We start from the raw sequence: 13,520 nt of genomic DNA, 5'->3' as shown, positions 1-13,520 counted from the left end.
CTTACCTGTCATGGCCGTGTAGCCCAGGAAGCATGCGATTTTCTCCTGGCAGAGCTCCTGCTCCTCATAGGTCAGCAGCTGGTAGATGAACTGCCACAGGACCTGCTTGGCAGGGGTGTCCAGCACAGGGTAGACGTCAACGATGAGGGTGTCAATGTTCCTGGGGGAAGGTGCAGGAACGAGAGGCTCAGTACTCACGGGCTTACTATGATGCACTGAGTGGGGGTAGACAAGACGGGACTTCCAAGCCACAGTGTCTGCCCTCATGCTCTATCCCTGCCCTTGAAAGACAGAAGGGGGGGCTGGTCACGGTGGCTCACGCCTGTAATCCCAAAACTTTGAGAGGCCGAGGCAGGTGGATCATTTGAGGTCAGGAGTTCCAGACCAGCCCAGCCAACATGGTGAAACCCCGTCACTACTGAAAATATAAAAATTAGCCATGCGTGGTGGTGCACACCTGTAAGCCCAGTTACTCGGGAGGCTGAGGCAGGAGAATTGCTTAAGCCTGGGAAGTGGAGGTTGCAGTGAGCTGAGATCGTGTCACTGCACTCCAGCCTGCGAGACAGAGTGAGACTCTGACTCAAAAAAAAAAAAAAAAAAAAAAAAAAAAGAGAGAGAGAGAGAAGTGGGCAGGAAGGCAGGCTCCAGGGATAGGGTAGCCAGACTCCAATCTCAGCTCTGCCACTTACCAGCTAAGTGACCTTTCTCAAGTGACTTACCTTCTCTGTGACTCAGTTTCCTCATCTGTAAAATGGGGATAAAAATAGCATCTACCTCATAGAGCTGTTGTGAAGATTAAAACGTATAGAAGAGGCCAGGCATGGTGGCTCATGACTGTAATCCCAGCACTTTGGGAGGCTGAGGTGGCTGGATCACCTCAGATCGGGAGTTCGAGACCAGTCTGGCCAACTTAGTGAAACCCCCCTCTCTACTAAAAATACAAAAATTAGCTGGGCGTGGTGGCATGTACCTGTAGTCCCAGCTACTCAGGAGGCTGAGGTAGGAGAATCGCTTAAACTGGGAGGTGGAGGTTGCAGTGAGCTGAGATTGCGCCACCGCACTCCAGCCTGGGTGACAGAGCAAGACTCTGTCTCAAAAACACAAAAAACATATAGAGCAGGCCACGCACGGTGGCTCATGCCTATAATCCCAGCACTTTGGGAGGCTGAGGTGGGTGGATCATGAGCTCAGGAGTTCGAGACCAGCCTGGCCAATGTGGCGAAAACCCCTCTCTACTAACAATAAAAAAATTAGCCAGGCCGGGCGCGGTGGCTCACGCCTGTAATCCCAGCACTTTGGGAGGCCGAGGCGGGCGGATCACAAGGTCAGGAGATCGAGACCACGGTGAAACCCCGTCTCTACTAAAAATACAAAAAATTAGCCGGGCGCGGTTGTGGGCGCCTGTAGTCCCAGCTACTCGGGAGGCTGAGGCGGGAGAATGGCGTGAACCCGGGAGGCGGAGCTTGCAGTGAGCCGAGATCGCGCCACTGCACTCCAGCCTGGGCGACAGAGCGAGACTCCGTCTCAAAAAAAAAAAAAAAAAAAAAAAAAAAAAAAAAAAAAATTAGCCAGGCGTGGTGGCACATGCCTGTAGTCCCAGCCACTGGGGAGGCTGAGGCAGGAGAATCGCTTGAACCCGAGAGGCGGAGGTTGCAATGAGCTGAGATCATGCCATTGCACTCCAGCCTGGGCAACAGAGCAAGACCTCGTCTCAAAATAATAAATAAATAAATAAACAAATAAATAAAGAAATAAAGAAGTAGGAGAACATCTTTTGACCCAGAAGCAGGGAAGAATTTAAAATTTCAAAAGCCAGGCCGGGTGCAGTGGCTCACGCCTGTAATCCCAGCACTTTGGGAGGCCGAGGCAGGCAGATCACGAGGTCAGGAGATCGAGACCATCCTGGCGAACACGGTGAAACCCCGTCTCTACTAAAAATACAAAAAATTAGCCGGGCATGGTGGCGGGCGTCTGTAGTCCCAGCTACTCGGGAGGCTGAGGCAGGAGAATGGCGTAAACCCGGGAGGCGGAGCTTGCAGTGAGCCGAGATAGTGCCACTGCACTCCAGCCTGGGGGACAGAGCGAGGCTCCGTTTCAAAAAAAAAAAAAAAAAATTCAAAAGCCAAAACTGTGGGCAGCAAGTCACCCAGGTGCCAAGGCTAGAGACTGAGGGCACAAGCTCTTCCAGTATAATAAAGAAAATATATAGAATAAGAATAGTTATACTAGAAATAGATTATAGATATGATTATATGTGAATATTATTAATCATTAGTTTATAGCATTACTGTTTATTCCAATATTATAATAATCTTTGTTCTACAATTATAACCTAGGAAAAACCAGGCCATACAGAGATAGGAGCTGAAGGAACACGGTGAGAAGTGATCAAAAGACTAGTGTGGGCCGGGCGCGGTGGCTCAAGCCTGTAATCCCAGCACTTTGGGAGGCCGAGACGGGCGGATCACGAGGTCAGGAGATCAAGACCATCCTGGCTAACATGGTGAAACCCCGTCTCTACTAAAAAATACAAAAAACTAGCCGGGCGCGGTGGCGGGCGCCTGGAGTCCCAGCTGCTCGGGAGGCTGAGGCAGGAGAATGGCGTAAACCCGGGAGGTGGAGCTTTCAGTGAGCTGAGATCTGGCCACTGCACTCCAGCCTGGGCGACAGAGCGAGACTCCATCTCAAAAAAAAGAAAAAAAAAAAAGAAAGACTAGTGTGACCCCTTTGTTGCGCCTGGACAGGGCCACTAGAGGGCTCCTTGGTCTAGCGGTAACGCCAGTGCCTGGGAAGGCACCCGTTACTTAGCAGACCAGGAAAGGGAGTCTATATTTCCCGGGAGAGTTAGAGAAGACTCTGCTCCACCACTTCTTGTGGAAGGCCTGCCATCAGTCAGGCCCGCCCCCAGCCATCCAGAGGCCTAATAGTCTCCCTGTGATGCTGTGCTTCAGTGGTCACGCTCCTGGTCCGCTTTCATGTTCTGCCCTGTACACCCAGCTCCACCTCTAGATAGCAGTAGCAGAATTAGTGAAAGTACTAAAGTCTTTAAAATGCATAGAAGAGGCCAGGCGCGGTGGCTCAAGCCTGTAATCCCAGCACTTTGGGAGGCCGAGACGGGCGGATCACGAGGTCAGGAGATCGAGACCATCCTGGCTAACACGGTGAAACCCCGTCTCTACTAAAAAATACAAAAATCTAGCCGGGCGAGGTGGCGGGCGCCTGTAGTCCCAGCTACTCGGGAGGCTGAGGCAGGAGAATGGCGTAAACCTGGGAGGCGGAGCTTGCGGTGAGCTGAGATCCGGCCACTGCACTCCAGCCTGGGCGACAGAGCGAGACTCTGCCTCAAAAAAAAAAAAAAAAAAAAAAATGCATAGAAGAAATAATGACGGCCGGGCACGGTGGCTCAAGCCTGTAATCCCAGCACTTTGGGAGGCCAAGACGGGCGGATCACGAGGTCAGGAGATCGAGACCATCCTGGCTAACACGGTGAAACCTCGTCTCTACTAAAAAAAATACAAAAAACTAGCCGGGCGAGGTGGCGGGCGCCTGTAGTCCCAGCTACTCGGGAGGCTGAAGCAGGAGAATGACGTGAACCTGGGAGGCGGAGCTTGCAGTGAGCCCAGATCATGCCACTGCACTCCAGCCTGGGCAACAGAGCAAGACTCCGTCTCAAAAAAAAAAAAAGAAGAAATAATGACGTAAGTTGTCCCCTCTTTCTCTCCACCTCAGCTACCAAATAGGGAAGGGCCCCCTGTCTGGTGGACACGTGACTCATATGACCTTACCTATCATTGGAGATGGCTCTCACTCCATGCCCTGCCCCTTTGCCTTGTACACAATAAATAACAGCACGGCCAGGCATTCGGGACCACTACTGGTCTCTGCGTTTTGGTGGTAGTAGTCCCCCGGGCCCAGCTGTCTTTTCTTCTATCTCTTTGTCTTGTGTCTTTATTTCTACGATCTCTCGTCTCCACACACGAAGAGAAAAACACACAGGCCCTGTAGGGCTGGACCCTACACAAAACTATAGGACCAAAAATGTGGCGAGTTTGATTATGCAAAAGCAAGGTTATCTATTCAAGGAAGCCCAACATAGACACATTAATATTAGACACAACAGACCTAACAACAGAAGTAACAAATGGGAGAGAAATTTACAACATGCAAAATCAAGGAGAAATCAGTACCTAAAATATACAAAGGTGTCCAGCTGTCGTGGCTCACACCAGTCATCCCAGCACTTTGGGAGGTTAAGGCAGAGGAATCACCTGAGGTCAGGAGTCCGAGACCAGCCTGGCCAACATGGTGAAACCCCATGTCTACTAAAAGTACAAAAATTAGCCAGGCATGGTGGTGGGCGCCTGTAATCCCAGCTACTTGGGAGGCTGAGGCAGGAGAAACACTTGAACTGCGGAGGCAGAGGTTGCAGTGAGCTGAGATTGCACCACTGGACTCCAGCCTGGGCAACAGAGCAAGACTCTGCCTCAAAATAAATAAATAAATAAAACAAAATATACAAGGGGCTGGGGGCAGTGGCTCATGCCTGTAATTTCAGCACTTTAGGAGGCTAAAATGGGCAAATCACTTGAGCCCAGGAGTTCAAGACCCGTCTGGGCAACATGGCAAAACCCTGACTCTACTAAACAAAACAAAACAAACAAACAAACAAACAAAAATTAGCTGGGCATGGTAGGTGAGCGCCTGTAGTCCCAGCTACCTGGGGGGCAGAGGCACAAGGATCACTTTAGCCTGGGAGTTCGGGGCTGCAGTGAGCTGTGTTTGTACCACTGCACTCCAGCTTGGGTGACAGAGTGAGACCCTGTCTCAGAAAATAAACAAAATGAAATAAAATAAAATATACAAGAAACTTCATGCCAGTCAACAAGGACAAAAATCCAAGAAAACAAAAATGGACAAAGGGTATGAACAGGTAATTTACAGAGAAAATTCCAGAAAAAGTTCACAAGCATATTAAAAGATGCTTAAAATAATTAGTAATAGAAGGCCGGGTGTGGTGGCTCACACCCGTAATCCCAGCACTTTGAGAGGCCGAGGCGGGCAGATCACGAGGTCAGGAGATTGAGACCATCCTGGCTAACACGGTGTAACCCCATCTCTACTAAAAATACAAAAAATTAGCTGGGCGTGGTGGCAGGAGCCTGTAGTCCCAGCTACTCGGGTGGCTAAGGCAGGAGAATGGCGTGAACCCGGGAGGCGGAGCTTGCAGTGAGCCAAGATCACGCCACTGCACTCCAGCCTGGGTGACAGAGCGAGACTCTGTCTCAAAATAAATAAATAAATAAATAAATAAATAAATAAATAAATAAAATAGATAGTAATAGAAGAAAACCAAATAAAAACAGGATGTCACTTTTATGGCTAAGAAACTAACACAAATAGGCCAGGCACAGTGGTTCACGCCTGTAATCCCAGCACTTTGGGAGGCCAAAGCGGGCAGATCATGAGGTCAAGAGATCAAGACCACCCTGGCCAATATGGTGAAACCCCGTCTCTACTAAAAATACAAAAATTAGCTGGGCGTAGTGGAGAGTGCCTGTAGTCCCAGCTACTCGGGAGGCTGAGGCAGGAGAATTGCTTGAACCTGGGAGGTGGAGGTTGCAGTGAGCCAAGATCACATCACTGTACTCCAGCCAGATGACAGAGTGAGATTCCATCTCAAATAAAAAATAAAAATTAAAAAAAAGAAACTAGCAAAAATAAAAAGTTGGACACCACTGTGATCTAAAGGAATCTGGCTATAGTTATAATCATTGTATGAAATATACACAGAGTAATGTGGACAGAGCTAAACACATAGTAACTGGTGAATAAGTCAGACACAAAACATGATATAAAGCACAATGATTTTTTTTTTCTTTTTTGGAGACAAAGTCTCGTTCTGTCACCCAGGCTGGAGAGCAGTGGCGTGATCTTGGCTCACTGCAACCTCTGCCTCCTGGGTTCAAGTGATTCTCCTGCCTCAGCCTCCCAAGTAGCTGGGACTACAGGTGCCCACCACCACGCCCAGCTAATTTTTTGTATTTCAGTAAAGACGGAGTTTCACCATGTTGCCCAGGATGGTCTCAAACTCCTGAGCTCAGGCAATCTGCCCAACTCAGCCTCCCAAAGTGTTAGGATAACAGGTGTGACCCACCTCACTCGGCCTGTTTTTCTCTTTTTTCTTTTTTGAGACAAGGACTCACTCTGTCACCCAAGATGGAATGCAGTGGCACAATCACTGCTCACTACAGCCTTGAACCCCTGGGCTCAAGCGAACCTCCCGCCTCAGCCTCCCAAGTAACTGGAACTACAGGTGCACATCACCACGCCCAGCTAATTTTTTCTTTTTGTAGAGATGGCTTCTTGCTCTGTTGCCCAGGCTGGTTTTGAACTCCTGGGCTCAAGCGATCCTCCTGCCTCAGCCTCCCAAAGTGCTGGGATTATAGATGTCTGGCCTGGGTTTCTTTTTGATGTCATGAAGTTTTAAAATGGACCTTGGTGATGTTTGCACGTATTTGTGAATAAAGTAAAAACCACTGAATTGTATAATTAAATGGCAAATTGTATAGTATGTGAATTACATCTTAAGACTCTTCAGAGCCAGGTACAGTGGCTCATGCCTGTAACCCCAGCACGTTGGGAGGATCACTCGAGCCCAGGAGTTCGAGACCAGCCTGGGTAACATAGTGAGATCTCCCCATCTTTTTTAAAAAACAAAACAAAACCAGGCCGGGCACGGTGGCTCATGCCTGTAATCCCAGCACTTTGGCAGGCTAAAGCAGACGGATCACCTGAGGTCGGGAGTTCGAGACCAGCCTGGGCAACATGGAGAAACCCCGTTTCTACTAAAAATACAAAATTAGGGCCGGGCGCGGTGGCTCAAGCCTGTAATCCCAGCACTTTGGGAGGCCGAGACGGGTGGATCACGAGGTCAGGAGATCAAGACCATCCTGGCTAACACGGTGAAACCCCGTCTCTACTAAAAAAATACAAAAAAATTAGCCGGGCGAGGTGGGGGGCGCCTGTAGTCCCAGCTACTCGGGAGGCTGAGGCAGGAGAATGGCGGGAACCTGGGAGGCGGAGCTTGCAGTGAGCCGAGATTGCGCCACTGCACTCCAGCCCGGGCGACAGAGTGAGACTCCGTCTCAAACAAAACAAAACAAAACAAAAAAAAAACAAAATTAGCCAGGCATGGTGGCGCATGCCTGTAATCCCAGCTACATGGGAGGCTGAGGCAGGAGAATCACTTGAACCTGGGAGGTGGAGGTTGCGGTGAGCCGAGATTGCACCACTGCACTCCAGCCTGGGCAAAAAGAGCGAAAATCCATCTCAAAAAACAAACAAAAAAAACCCCCAAAAAACCCTTCAAACAAAACAAAAAGGTATGGACAAGTGACAGGCTTTGCAGAGACCATAATAATGACCCATGGACTGAGGAGTGTGATAAATGCAGCTGGCTGCAGCTGAGGTCCAAAAAGAAAGACAGCAACCCTACCCGGAAGGGCCTGGCCCATGACAAATGCCCACAGGTGGGGCTCTGGTGAAGGTCCCATCAAGAATGCTGCAGGTAAGGCCGGGCGCAGTGGCTCACGCCTGTAATCCCAGCACTTTGGGAGGCCGAGGCGGGCAGATCACGAGGTCAGGAGTTTGAGACCAGCCTGGACAACATGGTGAAACCCCATCTCTAGTAAAAACACAAAAAAATTAGCCAGGTGTGGTGGCGCATGCCTGTAATCCCAGCTACTCAGGAGGCTGAGGCAGGAGAATCGCTTGAACCCAGGAGGTGGAGGTTGCAGTGAGCCGAGATTATACCACTGCATTCCAGCTGGGTGATAGAGCGAGACTCCATCTCAAAAAATAAAAAAGAATGTTGCGGGTGGTCCCTGTCTGCCTCACTTCACAGAGAAGGCTGAGACTCACCCAAGGTCACGTGGCTAGGAGGTGTCAAGTCAGAGATTGTTCCAGGGCAGCTCAGTTGCCCACCACCCTGGGACCCCGATACCAGCTGCCACCTTCCTGAGCATCCCCCAGGAGAATGGGACTGAGGAGGCTCAGGCAGGGAGACTAGGATGTGAGTCTAGGTAGGACTTAGGGCCCACCCAGGGCAGGTCCCCACCGCGGCTTTGGTCCGGCCACCTGTGCTGGAAGAAGCTCTCGAGGGCCCGGCAGACCCCATAGCGCTCAGGAGGCGTGAGCAGGTGCTCCAGCTGCTGGCTGAAGGTCCTCCCTTGGACCCGGATGCTGGACGGCAGGATCTCCGCCACCCACTGCAAGGAGGTGAGCGCCGACGATGGGTTGGGCGAGTCCAGAGAATCCGAGTCTGCTGGGACCACAAGCGGGAGAGGCACGAGTGACCCAGAGTCCCCAGGCCAGGTGCAGTCTCCCCGGCTTTTGAGGTCAGTAGACCTCCTGAGCTGGGGTGTGGCTGTCCAGTGCCATGCATGGGAAGGCATGCCTGCTGTGCGACACTGGGGCCAAGGATAGAGGGAGTCAGTCCTGGGAAGGGTCCCTAAAACTATACGCTAGGGTTTTTTGTTTGTTTGTTTAGACAGTGTCTCGCTCTGTTGTCCAGGTGGGAGTACAGTGGCGCGATCTTGGCTCACTGCAACCTCCGCCTCCTGGGTTCAGGTGATTCTCTTGCCTCAGCCCCTCAAGTAGCTGGGACTACAGGCGCATGCCATCATGCCCAGCTAATTTTGTATTTTTAGTAGAGACAGAGTTGCGCCATGTTGCCCAGACTGGTCTCAAACTCCTGGCCTCAAGCTATCCTCCCACCTTGGCCTCCCAAAGTGCTGGGATTATAGGCATGAGCCACCGTGCCCAGCTTCACCGGGGTTCTACAGCACCACTTAGGGGGCAGCCCTGGGAAGGCAAGCTGAAGGTTTAGGGGAAGAGCTGAGTCCTCTGTACTGTGAATCTCACACATAGCAGCCCGGGTAGTGTCTCTGTGGGCCAAGGAAGCCAAGTGTCCATGGGGGTCTCACCACTGGCAAATGGGACGAGCCCTTCCTCCACCACCAGCGTAGGCATGGCACCACTGCCCTGCAGCATGGACACCACCTTGTCGTGGGAGCAGTTCCTGCCAAGCAGAGATGGCCCAGGAGGGCCTGACTGGGGTGAGCCCTCTCCACAGCCACCAGCCAGACCTCCCTGTCCTGCCCACAGACGCCACACAGCAAGACCACCTCTGTGTGACTCTGTGTCCCCAGCATGGAGCTGGAATATTTTCTGGTTGGAAGGATGAACTGAGGTCCTGGCTAGAGTTGGAGACTGGCGAGGAGGAGGGTTAGATTCAAGAGTTCCCACTGGAAAAGGGACAGACCTTGGGGACCAGCTGGTGAGAGGAGATTGTGACCATGGCCTGGGTGCCCCAAAAGGCAGGAGTCTTGCAGGGGGTGGGGGCAGTTCATCACCAACCTCTGGTGTCCCCAATAGCCTCTGACCTCATGTCCAGTCCATTGAGGAAGAGGATCCGGTCACCTGACTTGAGGGCAGCATTGTCAGCTGGGCTCCCTGGAAGCAAGAAGAGAGGGTGTGCCAGTCAGCGGCAGGTTACCACTTTGAGAGCAGAATGCTATCCTGTTCTCGGCCGGGCGCGGTGGCTCACGCCTGTAATCCCAGCACTTTGGGAGGCTGAGGTGGGTGGATCACGAGGTCAGGAGATCGAGACCATCCTGGCTAACACGGTGAAACCCTGTCTCTACTAAAATGCAAAAAATTAGCCGGGCATGGCGGCAGGCGCCTGTAGTCCCAGCTACTTGGGAGGCTGAGGCAGGAGAATGGCGTGAACCCTGGAGGCGGAGCTTGCAGTGAGCGGAGATCGCGCCACTGCACTCCAGCCTGGGCGACAGAGCGAGACTCCGTCTCAAAAAAAAAAAAAAAAAAAAAGAATGATATCCTGTTTTACAGGCGAGAAATGGAGACTCAGAGACCCATAACTGGCCGGGAATGGTGGCTCACACCTGTAATCCCAGCACTTTGGGAGGCCAAGGCAGGAGGATCACTTAAGGTCAGGAGTTCGAGACCAGCTTGGGCAACATAGTGAGACCCCCGTCTCTACCAAAAAAAAAAAAAAGGTAGAAAAGTACAGAGCCCCATAGGCATGGGTGGCAGAGGAGAGTCAAATCAGGTCAGCAGATCCCTGTAACAGACTCTGCACATCTCCGATCTCAGCTGCTCTAAGGATCTAAGGACCACGGGAGTGATCCCCTAGCGGGGGCACAGCATGAACCCCCAGTGCTGGAGAAGAGCGAGGTCTGGAGAGCAGGACTTAGGCAACACCAGTACTTCTCGAGTCGCTGCTCCACACACTGTTCTTCGCCCCGCATAGAAAGCTCCTGTCAGGGCCGGGCGCGGTGGCTCAAGCCTGTAATCCCAGCACTTTGGGAGGCCGAGATGGGCGGATCACGAGGTCAGGAGATCGAGACCATCCTGGCTAATAACACGGTGAAACCCCGTCTCTACTAAAAAAATACAAAAAACTAGCCGGGCGAGGTGGCGGGCGCCTGTAGTCCCAGCTACTCGAGAGGCTGAGGCAGGAGAATGGCATGAACCCGGGAGGCAGAGCTTGCAGTGAGCTGAGATCCGGCCACTGCACTCCAGCCTGGGCAACAGAGCGAGGCTCCGTCTCAAAAAAAAAAAAAAAAAAAGAAAGCTCTTGTCAGGGTCTGGGATTCCTCTTTGCTTCAGAATTATTTTCTGTACATATATACTTTTTTTTTTTTTTTTTGAGATGGAGTCTCGCTCTGTTGCCCAGGCTGGACTGCAGCGGCGCGATCTCCGCTCACTGCAAGCTCCGCCTCCTGGGGGTCAAGCCATTCTCCTGCTTCAGCCTCCCTGAGTAGCTGGGACTACAGGCGCCCGCCACCACGCCCGACTAATTTTTTGTATTTTTAGTAGAGATGAGGTTTCACTGTGTTAGCCAAGATGGTCTCGATCTCCTGACCTCGTGATCTGCCCACCTCGGCCTCCCAAAGTGCTGGGATTACAGGCGTGAGCCACCGCGTCCAGCCTTCTGTATATATTTTTAAAATTTTAGAGACAGGGTCTTGCTGCAGTGCAGAGGTGTGATCACAGAGCCACTGCAGCCTCAACCTCCTAGGCTCAAGCAATCTTCCCACCTCAGCCTCTGAGTAGCTGGGACCATTGGCACCCACCACCACTCCAGGCTAATTTTTTTTTTTTTTTTTTTTTTTTTTATGGAGTCTCGCTCTATCACCCAGGCTGGAGTGCAATGGCATGATCTCTCGGCTCACTGCAACCTCTGCCTCCTGGGTTCAAGCTATTCTCCCACCTCAGCCTCCTGAATAGGTGAGACTATAGCCACCACGCCTGGCTAATTTGTGTGTGTGTGTGTGTGTGTGTGTGTGTGTGTGTGTGTGTTTAGTAGAGACGAGGTTTCACCATATTGCCTAGGCTGGTCTCAAACTACTGAGCTCAAGTGATTCGCCACCTTGGCCTCCCAAAGTGCTGGGATTACAGGTATAAGCTACCGTGCCCGGCCACCTAATTTTTGTATATTTTGTAGAGACAAAGTTTTACCATGTTGCCCAGGCTCGTCTCAAACTCCTGCCCTCAAATGATCCTCCTGCCTCCGTCTCCCAAAGCGCTGGGATTACAAGTGTGAGCCACCACGCCGGCCTCTTTCTGCCTCTTTTATGAGTCATCATTCTAAATGTAATTTGGAAGGTAGGGAAAATATCAATGGCTAAATAAAATATACTCTCACATTGCAAGAAGTTCTCTCTGGGGGAAGTGGAAACTGTCCAGAGAAGAGGGGGAACAATTAGGGAAGACTTCCTGGGAGAGGCGAGATGGGAGAAGTCCTTTCCCTGGACTCAAGAGGAGGAGAGAGTGATGGTGGTGGCGAATCCAATCTGGCCTGCCTGGAATGGCGGGATAGCTAGAGAAGTTGTCGCAGGGGATCAAAGAGCACTGGGCCCAGGAGTCAGGAGATCCCAGTTTCTGGTCCTTAATTTACCAGAGCCTCTCCAGGCCTCAGTTTCTCCATCTGTAAAAGCATCCATCTAAACATCCATTTGGCTTCCTATGACAGGAAAGGCATGGGACCACTAGCTTGAAGGTTTGGTTGGGAAGAACAGCAGACCTGGATTTTTTTTTTTTTTTCTTTTCTTTTTTTGAGACAGGGTCTTGCTCTGTCACCCAGGCTGGAATGCAGTGGCACGATCACAGCTCACTGCAGCCTCGAACTTCTGGGCTGGGACTACAGGCATGTGCCTCACTATTGCCCAGACTGGTCTCAAACTCCTGGGCTCAAGTGATCTTCCTGCCTCGGCCTCCCAAAGTGCTGGGACTACAAGTGTGAGCCGCTGCACCTGGCCACACCTGGATTCTAACAAGGCCCTGGGCCAGGTATCTCTGGCTACCCATGTGGGAGAGACTGAGAGATGAGGATGGTGGTGGTGGCATGCTTGGAGCAGCTACATCCACAGAGGAGAGATGAATCACTTCTAGAGGAAATTCTCTAGAGAGTAGCTTTGGACCTTTTGCTTACAATACAGTGTCAACAACTTAGTGATACCCAAATCAGGGAAGAACCCGAACATGCCACTTATCAGGATTAAGTCTCAGAACAGCCCGAAGCCTGTGAGCATGATGCACTGACACTGAAGTGCTCTTCCAGGGCTGGGACTACAGACCTCAGTTTGCCCATCTGTCAAAGCTTCCATCTAAGCATCCATTTGGCTTCCTATGACAGGAAAGGCATGGGATCAGTCCCGGGCTGGGACTACAGGATCAGACAATGCTCAGCTCACAGATCCATACACTGGAGATATGCTGACACGCAGAGTGTGGAAAGAACACACTGGCATGGCCACCAATGGGGATGTGTAACCAGGAGCATTACACTTAGGTGCCAGGAGGGGACGGATGCAGGACCGAGCAGGTGACCCAGTTCTGAACAGATGGTTCAGGGAGAGAGAATTCAATTTAGCTCTAGGAGACACCTCTGCCCTACAAACACCTTCCACAATAAATATGAGCACACGCACCCCTGCCCCACTGGAGGGGCAGGAAGAAAGGGATTCTTGCACTGGGGACGTTCTGCCTTCTTCAAGATGCCATGGTTGGGCGTGGTGGCTCACACCTGTAATCCCAACATTTAGGAGGCTGAGGCAGGAGGATCCCTTGAGCCCAGGAGTTCGAGGCTGCAGTGGGCCATGATCATGCCACTGCACGCCAGCCTGGGTAACAGAGAAAGACCTCATCTCTTTTTTTTTGTTTTTTCTTTTTTGTTTTTTTTTGTTTTTTGAGATGGAGTCTCGCTCTGTCGCCCAGGCTGCAGTGCAGTGGCTCAATCTCCACTCACTGCAAGTTCCGCCTCCTGAGTTCACGTCATTCTCCTGCCTCAGCCTCCCTGAGTAGCTGGAACTACAGGTGCCCTCCACCACACCCGGCTAATATTTTTTTCTGTATTTTTGGTAGAGATGGGGTTTCCCCTTGTTAGCGAGGATGATCTTGATCTCCGACCTTGTGATCCGCCCTCCTTGGCCTTCCAA

At 51.4% G+C, this 13,520-nt stretch overlaps 1 protein-coding gene across 17 annotated transcripts in view; it reads right to left on the bottom strand.

Annotated features, from left to right (window-relative positions):
• Positions 1-13,520, bottom strand: part of GRID2IP (Grid2 interacting protein) — a 43,290-nt gene that overhangs the window by 17,281 nt on the left and 12,489 nt on the right. For 9 of the 17 annotated variants that reach the window (XM_074034403.1, XM_074034406.1, XM_065541651.2 and 6 more), the window contains exons 4-7: positions 9,444-9,513; positions 8,985-9,079; positions 8,137-8,320; positions 6-160 (exon numbers count right to left, since the gene is read on the bottom strand). In XM_074034403.1, the coding sequence (XP_073890504.1) occupies positions 6-160; positions 8,137-8,320; positions 8,985-9,079; positions 9,444-9,513 (504 nt within the window). Of the gene's footprint in view, positions 1-5; positions 161-8,136; positions 8,324-8,984; positions 9,080-9,443; positions 9,514-13,520 lie in introns of all 17 variants that reach the window. The other 8 variants (XM_065541650.2, XM_074034405.1, XM_065541644.2 and 5 more) reach the window with 1 other exon arrangement.

The sequence above is a fragment of the Macaca fascicularis genome, chromosome 3 (genome assembly GCF_037993035.2).
Source record: "Macaca fascicularis isolate 582-1 chromosome 3, T2T-MFA8v1.1".
In the NCBI taxonomy this organism is placed as follows: Eukaryota; Metazoa; Chordata; class Mammalia; order Primates; family Cercopithecidae; genus Macaca; species Macaca fascicularis.
This window is presented reverse-complemented; position numbering and strand designations above follow the sequence as displayed.